Source organism: Stegodyphus dumicola, chromosome X2, assembly GCF_044657685.1.
Source record: "Stegodyphus dumicola isolate Sdum_Otavi_A_Nest chromosome X2, ASM4465768v1".
NCBI lineage: Eukaryota > Metazoa > Arthropoda > Arachnida > Araneae > Eresidae > Stegodyphus > Stegodyphus dumicola.
The window spans coordinates 117754531-117764694 of record NC_140781.1 but is presented as its reverse complement, the minus strand read 5'-3'; the positions used below and the strand labels follow the sequence as shown (position 1 = coordinate 117764694).

At 33.9% G+C, this 10164-nt stretch overlaps 1 protein-coding gene across 2 annotated transcripts in view; it reads right to left on the bottom strand.

The window, feature by feature from the left end:
* Window positions 1-919: 919 nt before the first annotated feature.
* Window positions 920-10164, bottom strand: part of LOC118195536 (uncharacterized) — an 81582-nt gene continuing 72337 nt past the window's right edge. For both annotated transcript variants that reach the window (XM_035366862.2, XM_035366863.2), the window contains exon 7: window positions 920-2679. In XM_035366862.2, coding sequence (XP_035222753.2) covers window positions 2470-2679 — 210 coding nt within the window. In that variant the 3' untranslated portion in view covers window positions 920-2469. The remainder of the gene's footprint in view (window positions 2680-10164) is intronic.

The following is a 10164-nucleotide window of genomic DNA, read 5'->3' as shown; positions in this document are numbered from 1 at the left end:
ACAAAATATTTTGATTTGAGTCGAGTTCTAGAAATTCTTCAATTCTGATTTGTCTAATCGTATATCTTTTACATAAATATATGGAAGTGCACACGCGGTCGCTTGTCAGTGAACAAGTTACTCTATCTTGGTTGAATCGTTACTGGCAATTACGTGCAGTTAGAATTCATTAAAATCTACTTTCTACACCTTCCCTGAATCATTTACAGCTTGCACTTAAAATTTAAGGCTTGCTCTCAGACAAATAGCAATCAGTTAACTCATTTTTATAATTATTATCAGCAACCAATAAATTCAAAATTAATACTCCCGCCCTCCTCCCCAAAAAAAAGACTCTCATTTTCTTGTTGTCACTGTTTAATTTTCCTCGGGTTAAATTTATTTGACATGTCCATTTTTAAAATTTGAGTTTGGTTCTGACCTTCTAGGATGCATTCAGTTGCGTAGTCATCAGCGAAAACTCCTTAAGCTGAACTTTGAGGTAGCTTGAGTAGTGAAAACTCACAGAAGGTTTTGCAAAGATTCTTCATAAATGCTTGAAAATAATTCTGGTTCTTAAAAATGCACAGAAAATTTCAAACTTGCAAACATGAATTAGTTTAAAAAATATTCATCACGTGCTCTGTGAGTGGCATAAGTTACATAAGAGAGGAAGTTTCTTTATCACTGGGATTAGTAACCGTTTTACCTCATGTGAGAAAACATTATGCGCATTTTATCAATAAAATTGCTAACCCTAAGTCGTGAGTCATACACCATTTCTTGTTCTCTTTTAGATATGCTAAGTAATACAGTAACATTTTCCAACGTTTCTCATTTACTGTTTATAATGAAGTAATATAATTTGCTGATATACAATATTCCTTTCGGAGCTCAGGTTTAAAAAGAGCAGACAAACAAATTAAGAGTTTATACCTAATAGTGATACATACCCAATTTTTAATTTTTTAAACAAAGAACAAATATACAAAAATATGTATTAAAAATTCAAATTTTATGAAAAAGATGACATATTTGATACAAGACATAACACCTTCAAATGATCTACATTTACTATGGCATTATGATACTTTTCTTACATACATTAGAGCATGAAAGGTGTGACATAGATTAATAACATATTCCATTGTTTCTAAAGTAGTGGTCATAAAATTTTCTTTCACGGAACCCTGGGGTTCCACAAGTCAAAATTAAAATTCCGAAGAATTTTTAAATACACTTAGACCGCAAAGCTAAATATCTAAAATAACTAATCAAAATATTTTGTTTCTATTATTATTTATTGTTGCCTAAAATAATATGATGTGAATCTGTTTTTTAAACGAAACTCCGCTCAATCAGATGTTAATAAAGAAAAGAATCATTCTTCTGTTTGTCTGTCTGTTTTGAAAGTCAATGCATTTTTAGCGACTAATAAGAAAATAAGAAATTTCGCGAAATTTAAATTCAAGATTATTTACTTAATTATGTAATGAATTTATGCAATAACATAAAATCTTGATTTTGCATTGAGAAGTGAGATGTTTGTCTCGAGGAAATATCATGACCATATTGTTTTAAGTTAAAAGAAGTCAAAACTTCAGATGAGTATAATTAAAGTTTTTGCCTTTAAAATTGAGTATTTGTAAGTCATATATCAAAGAGATTAATGTATAACGTTATATACAGTTTTTACAGGAAAAACTGAGATCAAATTTCCGCTCCAGAAAGTAATTAATGCTTATTTCATCGGATTCGAAATTAAGAATAAATATCAGCAAGAAAAACTGCTTGATTTTTGGGTACACAATCGTGCATATACCGAAATTTCTAACAAAGCTATAAACATCCTAATGCCCTTCACTGCAAGTTATTTGAGCAAAAAATGCCCATTTTCAACATATGAAACAACAAAAACAAAACACATGAACATGCAGAGCTCTAAATCACTAAATGTGGAATACGCTAAGCGACAACACCAGTGCACCTGTAGAGCCAGGTTTTCATATTTCCCGTTAAGAAAAAAATGGAAGTGCCATTCCAGCCATTAAACTTATATAATGCGCAAGTGATTAATAAATTAATAACTACATTTATGAAACTTGTGGTTTAACAAGATGAAATTATGATGTTACAAAATAATGGTTATCTTTTGATTTACCACATTAAATATGGGCAACATTAACACATTTTAATGCAGTTTTAAGAGTTACATTTCTGAGTTTATTAAGGGTTCCAAAGAAAATTACAGTTTTACAGTTATGGGTTCCCTGAGTCGCTAAAGATTCAAGACCACTGTTCTAGAGCAATGGAAGAGTACTTAGCGCATTCTTCTGATATGACATATAATGACCAGACTTTTATCTGCCACACATAATAATTCATAAAATTACAAATAAGTATTTTTATAACTTGCTTTAAGAGTTCTGTTTCACACATAAGAAACACTGATTTTCTTGAACGTCCAAACAGCTATCTTGTTTCGCCGGATCACATTTTTGTGATTTCCTCGTGCCCGTTCGCCGTGGAATGAGTTGCAGCTTGAACACTATCCAAATTTATTGATGTTATTCGTTTTCTGTTGATCTCTACTTTCAGTTTCATATGCTTGAAGTCTCTGTAAAATGTTGCGATGAAGAGAATACTGAAGAATGTAAACGCCCACTCGGACAGAGAGCTGATGATGTAGTAGAAGCTATACTGTTAGGAAAAGAAAGAATTGTCAATAGTTTGGAAGTGTAAATGAGAATTTTAGTAAAGCTTTCTAAACTTAACAGTTTACTATCGAAAGCTCAAATAATATTCCTAGAATTCTGTCAAAGGTCATAAATGACAGCAAAGCACAGGAAAGATGCTTATTTTACATTATACGTGTAGACAAATTTCGAAATATCCCTTGCCGTCAGCCAGTTCTTGCAGACTAATTAATCCAAGTGAAAATTTATTCGCTCGCTTGTGAGCTTATTCTCCAAGACTTTTTGATGTATCGAAATGATAAGCAAGTGTGAAATTTCGGATGTCAAATGAAAGAGTTTAGAAGACGATAGGAATAATTTTCATGTAATCTAATATGTACTGATTTAGAAAATGCGCTTAGAGTTTCATATCAATCTTCACGGCATGGATCTCAATAACAAGAGAAGAAAATCTGTACTACTTAAAAGAAAACAGGAGGATAAATTATATTTTATAAGAAATTACTACTTCTCGAATTATCATATTTTTTTCTCATGGGATTCACTTACATTTATATATGTATTTCACTCACGCTCCCTGAGTCAGAATTATGTCATTTTTCTTAGAAACTATGCTTTTATCATTTATTTGTCATTCGAAATAATTCATAACTGATTGCCATGCGTCAGTGCATCATGACATTATCCTCAGGATTTAATTAAAAGATAGAGTCATATCAAAATCTAGGTTTTTCATATCTGTCATAAACCTAATTTGAAGTGTTTAAAAAAATTTTAATAAACAGAGTTATGTTAATGTGTAAGAATACAGTAGACTACTAAACGACGTTTTACTGCGGCTCCAAAATTTCTTTACGACACTGTTGAGTGGGTTTCTAAATGACGTTATTTGAACTTTGATGACATTTTTTCAAAGCTTCAAAGCATAGTTTCTAAAATAAAGAAACAAAACCATTAAAGAAAAATGATTTAAATATATTTATATCTAAAGTTTTTCCCTCCCTGAGAATGATTCATTTTTTAATTAGTCAAGAAATTCTTTCACTGTGCATATGGGCTTACTTGCATACGCATATGCACCTATATAACCCATATGCACCTATATACGCATATGCACCTATACAAAGTTGCTAAATATAGCAGAAAATGGAAACATTTGATTAAATAATTCCTCTTCATTTTCCTTTGTCTGAATACATAGGCATATATAATTCATAAGCAATAAGAAACAAATGAGTGAATCAAATATCCATTAAAAACACTCCTTTTATTGCAGAAAATAATGCCAATCAGTAAACGTATTAATATGAGAAATGGGGTTAAAATATAATTCTCTACCTCATGGACAGCAAGTTAAAAAAACTTTTACTTGGCCCTTTACTGGCCTGGCAACTGCATTATGGATAAGTTGAAAATCACAATCTCTGGTCAGGATTAATCACAATTTTTCAATTATCGTGTTGATGGTCGTGTCAGGGTACGCCGAATAGACGATGAAAGCTACAGTCTAACTGAACATAACTGCATATCAGCGGCACCCTTACATGGCGTTTGTCTTCCTATCTGGAAGTAGAATCTTCCAGCAGGACAACGCTCCATGTCACAAGTGTGTTGAAGTGGTTCAAGAAGCATAGGGATAAATTCCAATTAATTTCCTGGCCACCTAATTCGCCGGATCTTACCCGATAGAGCGCATTTGGGATATCATGGAGCAGCAGCTCAGAGCTTAAACACCACCATGTCGGAATATCTCGACTTTGCATGGCCGCTTCTTAGACTGTCTCCAGTCAGCAACCAACAACTCGTGGCATCCATGGCAAGGCCAAAGGTCGCGCAACGCGTTATTGAGTAGGTGGTTATAATGTTTTGGCTCTTCAGTACATATATATATATATATATTTCACACATTATGCAATTTCCTAACAATATTTTCAGCCTTGACTGTGTTAGTCAAATAATCTTTGAGTACAGCAATCTCAGATTTAAAAAAAAATATTGCACATAAATACAGGGTTAGTCAGAAAAAATGTATACACACTCTAACAGATGGTATCTACGTACTGGTTTCAAAGCTGGACAGAATTTTCTTTACAGTGTGTAGTATCGTGTCTGTTAAACATATAGAGGCACCTTCTTGACTGAAATATGATGTATGATTGGGAAACAAAATGGTTTTGAGTACTTTGTCAAGAAATCACAGTGGCATATGCCGAAATCTCCACGAAAACATTCAACCAACTGCTCGCAGTTGTACTATGTGTCTGGTCGCTAATTCCCACCGCTTTGACACTTCGAGCATTAAGTAACTGCACAGATGTTGGTGTAGGAAGATTGTATTAAACCTAATAACAGCCTATAATATGTATGATTATGCTGGCCTTTAATTAAGTTAAATACAAAGAATTTTCTTTCAATAAAGTTTGTAAAGATTTTTTTTGACGGACCCTGTATAATGTAGTCACAGAATTTTTAAATGTCTTTGAATTAGAGCCACGAAACTCATTAAAGTCTATTCTCTAACCCCTCCTCCCTTTTTTTTCCGTTTTACCTTTCACATTAAGTATCGTTTCCTTCACACTTACACCATATGCAATTCAACAGCAAATCACAGATTAGCAGCATGTGCTTAGAATGCCCGATGCAGTGTTAAGTGTTGTCATATATTTTCCCTATCTTTTTTCAGTTCATCATATCATTGTTCAGTTTTCTTAGCAAGATGGGTTATAAAACTTTTTTTGTCTTTTTATTATTAACGTTTGTGTTAATTTTATTTATTAAATATCGCTTATGTCACGTAAAATTTAATTCAACAGCAAAACCACAAAATATTTGAAAAGAATATATTTTTAGAATTTACGATAGGCAGTCTCGCTGGAGATAAATAAGTATTTTATTCCGTACGGAGCTGCCACTTTTCGCTTTCAAATAGTTGAGTTTATTAATCAAAAATTCATTATAAAGTTTTACAAAATCTGAAATAATTAATAAAAATTATAGAACATCATACTATGAAAATACTGTATATTTTTTATTATATAGATCATGAATTAAATGCATTTTTATTATTTAAATCAATCCGAATCAAAAGAAACGAATATTCTTAATAACTGCATCTATTACTTGCAAATAGCTTAGTTTGTTAATATACAGCAAACAGATTCAATAGAAAATATAAATATCTTATTTTTTTACCGAATGGCAACAGACTCAAATGAAAAGTGAAACGACGCGTATATGGTGATTCGACGCAAAATTCCCTTTAAAGACTAAAGCCCACCAGCGGTTAAATCGCAGAACGTTTATAGTTCTAACCTGAGTTCGATTCCAAGCGAAAGGGCTGGCTGCATGGGCGCTTTCGTCTAAACTGTGCACGAGCCAGTTTACCTTAGAAAATCCTCCACGAAGGTCATCCCTTCCCTTAAGCAGATAGCCCTAGTATGCTTTGCCGTAATACGATAAACCAAACTCATTTCGAGACTAATAGCCCTTTTGGGCTAAATATATCATAAAATAAAGTACAGTCAAATCCAAGTAGAACCATGCTTCATTTCGAAGTCAGCTTGGATTGCGGACTTTTAATCCATCGTTCGGAAGAACTGAAAGAAATCAAAGCTAATGAAATTCGATGATTTAGCATAAGTCCCAAAATTTCCGATTTTTCTCATATTGGTTTAATTTAGCTTGAGTATGATTTTCAACTTTTCTCGAGTATAATTTATATATATATATAAACTTATATATATGTAAAAATTTATATATATGTAAGAACGTAACGTTCAAAATACAAGGAAATGAAAAGTAGAGGAAAAAGGAGTTCTACAAAGTCATATCACCTTCAGTGATCAAATAAACTAATCCTGATTAAAACAAAAAAAAAGGCGTGTTTACTTAATTTCAGATGCTGCACATGGCATTAGCGATTTTAGGAAGAACTTCCTGTATAGCACGTGAGGAGTCACTAAATAACAAGGTTGGCTTTCCAACTTTCCTCCTTCTGTCGCGAAGGCCGTAAAATTTGACTTCAGGTAAGACGATATGCAGAGAGAACAACAAGTATCAAGAAAGCAATTGTGAAAGGGCGTCCTTCAAAACTGCTTTAGTAGATCCCAATATTTTTCTAAAACTGTCTTTTTGGAGCCAGTATTGGAATCTCATGTGTCTCAAAGCCGGTAAAGCAGCCGGATGTTTTTACTGTAGTTAGTGAAAATATCATTTTGCTTTCAAGAAACAATTTCGTTTTGTTCTATTCTGATACCTTGCTTTGTTACAAAGAATATCAGAATAATGCATATAAGGTAGAAAATTGTGAACTGCTAGCAAAAATTTAGATTTAATGACATTTGATGCGACATCACTGTTTATTCTAACAAAGCATTTAAAATTATTAAAAGTAAATCTTAAAATTTAATTACTTGATAGAAAAGACATTTTTGCACTTAGATGGCAGATGATTATAAAAATTCAAAAACACTTAGTTGATAGATCATATGGTAAAAAATAATTTTAAAAATCAATATGATTCATTATTTCAACTATTTATTAATTAAAAATATCTAGAAGTTCTATTAAATAAAAAATGCGCTAAAATTTTGCATAGCATTTTGCTTATTAGTTTAATCTCTGTCTCAAAATTAAGCTTTCGTTTGAAAACAGGTGTTTTCTTTAAGTTCTGATGCTTGGGTTCTCTCTTCCACTTATCATTACTTCGCATAGTATTCCGATCAGTACATACCTACTTCCGACTCTCTGATATTTTTATACATATACCAACTGCATAAAATTAAGAATTACACCGGAGGGAAAAATTAAAGGAACAGCTATAAAAGTGATTTATGTTAATTCCATTTAGCGAAGTCCAGCGAAGGGTATTTCGATAGCTGATCAACTTTATCACGTAGTCCAACAGGATTCACCTTTATACAGAAATATGCAAATTTCTGCGTTCGTTCTTTCGGCATGTGTAACGGAGTGCATGGGGGTACTTTAATTTCAAGGATAAAATTTTCGCGTGTAGAAGATGGAACATGTCTCTGAGAAGGCATCTGATTGTAAGAAATGGCATTCGATTGGGAAAATGGAAGTAGGACAGATACTGACACAGGCTTGTAAAGGTTTAGAAAATCCGAAAGCGTGATCTCAAGAGTTTGAAAATGGTTTAAGACACTAATGATATATTCAGACAGCTAGATCAGGGTCGAAAACTTGCCACAACAGAATTTCAAGATCGTTACTTGGCAACGACTGCTAAAAAATATACAACTGACATCAGCCAGCATTGCAAAGGAGATCGCTGCAGATGCAAAAACTGGACTATTCAAATACAATGTGTGTGGCAGGCTGTACAAAAGACAGCTCTATCTAACAAAAAGTCTGATTTTTGCCTCACTAAATTTCCCGACGGGGTCATTTGTTGCACTGGCTTGAGTTTTGTAGTGTACAGTCTCGGCACTGCGAGTAAAATAAATGCTAACCCGGTTCCTAATTATCTTTTATTAAGTTATGTAGCCTAACAGTACAGTAATTCCAAGTTCAGATACTCCAAATCCGGTAAGGTTTGCTGAGTCCACCTTCACGGGTTTATGTAGAGGACGTTAAAGGCTTCGGGTCAGTATTCTTGAGCCGACTAGCAATACTTTGGCTAACTCGATCGATCTCCCACTTAATAAGAGGAATCACCGCGAAGATTCTGCCCCCCGTGACTGCATTAAGTCGCAGAAATGGGTACAAATATTGGTTGGCTCCTCTCTAGCTCAAGCTTCAAAATGCGGCCAGTTGCAGACCGTGATTAGAGTACCACGGATTGGAGACGAGTTATCTTTAATGATAATCCTCATTTTTGTCTGCATAGTGATCCCAGACCTATTACGATCCTGAAGGAGCAAAACACACTCATTAAGTCTGAAATCCTCCTTAAAAGATATTAGTATGTAGGTGGTGAACAAAGATATGGCTGGCATTCTTTTGAATGGACGCACAGACCTACACATTTTTACCAGTGCAAGTATGAAAATGAAATATACAGAAATGCGATTCTTGATTCTGATCCCAAGTTGTTGAAGGGTGTAATCGGCAATAAGCTCCTCTTAATGGACGATAATGCTCGTTCACATCGCGCTACTCCTAGAGACCGATTGTCTTGAGAGCGAAGGAATCCAGAAAAGGGAGTAGCCCGAATATTCTCTGGTCTGAAATCCAATAGAAGTGTGAGACGCCGATTTAGATCACTACAACTCCAACCTAGCACTCTGGAGAAGCTTCAATGCATTATTCAGCATGAATACACTTTGTAACCGCAAGACCTCTTGGACAATCTAATACACAGCATGGAAAACATCTATGAAGCTTGCATTTTAGTTTGTATATTTTAAGAGCCACACACCTTATTTACTTTTTTATGAATCTCTAAAATGTTATAAAAACAACTTTTTCCTACTCCTCTTTAGCGGCCCACCAGCGGCCGAGCGGTAGCATCGCTGAACGCTGGTAGTTCGGTCCGAGGTTCGAATCCCGCGAACGGGCTGGCTGCATGGGCGTTTTCGTGGTTTTCCCCATGTGTAACGCGTATACGAGCCAGTTTCCCTTAGAAAGTCCTCCACGAAGGCATCCCTCTCTTAAGGCAGATAGCCCTCGAGTGCTTTGCCGTAATCTAATAAAACCAAACCAAACCTACTCCTCTTTATATCATATTTGCTATATTATTATTTAATTATATTTTTTGCAGAAATAAGCAATTTCGCGATTTGAAGATATCCAGGTATCCACAGATTAAAAAATAAAGATTTTGTGCATGTTCTTAGCTGCAAAATCATTCAAGTTGCGCGAATTCCGATAATTGTTTATATATTTTTTCCTGTCAGAGCAGTACCAAACGTAACCATTCTCTTCCAGCAGAAGAAATTGTAGATCTACCTACAGCCTGGTTTTGCATTTTACGCTCCTTTCTGTAAAAATGTTTAAATTCTCCCCCCCCCCCTCTTTTCTAAAGGAAAAAAAAAACGTAGTTACTGCAAAGTGTCATTTATCCTGCTCTAAGTGCAATATTCAGTTCAACGACTGAAATCATTATTTTCATGTAGCTGGAAGATAAAGATGCGAATTTAAAAAATAAAATTAGACGTAAAATTCAAAAAAAATTACCGTAAAATTTGAATAAAACGTTACGAATTTCGACTTAGATTGGGCACAAGTCCTCGATCTTGAGGATGGATAAAAGTTCTGTTAAAGAAGAGGGATCTATGCCCGATCACCCTCGAAATTAATAATTTTATTCAAAACCTACGCCAGTCCAACTTGCCTTTTTGCAGACTTAATTATTTGCGTCTTTTAGATGCTATGAAAATCGCATTAAATGATTCTTTGGCATCTGCTAAATTTATTGAAATAAATTATACTATAATTTTTATTATACTTCAAAGTATTAAAAACATCATAGACTGGAAAGAATTGCTAATTTTATTTAGAGGATACTGCAAAAAAAATTTACACTTTA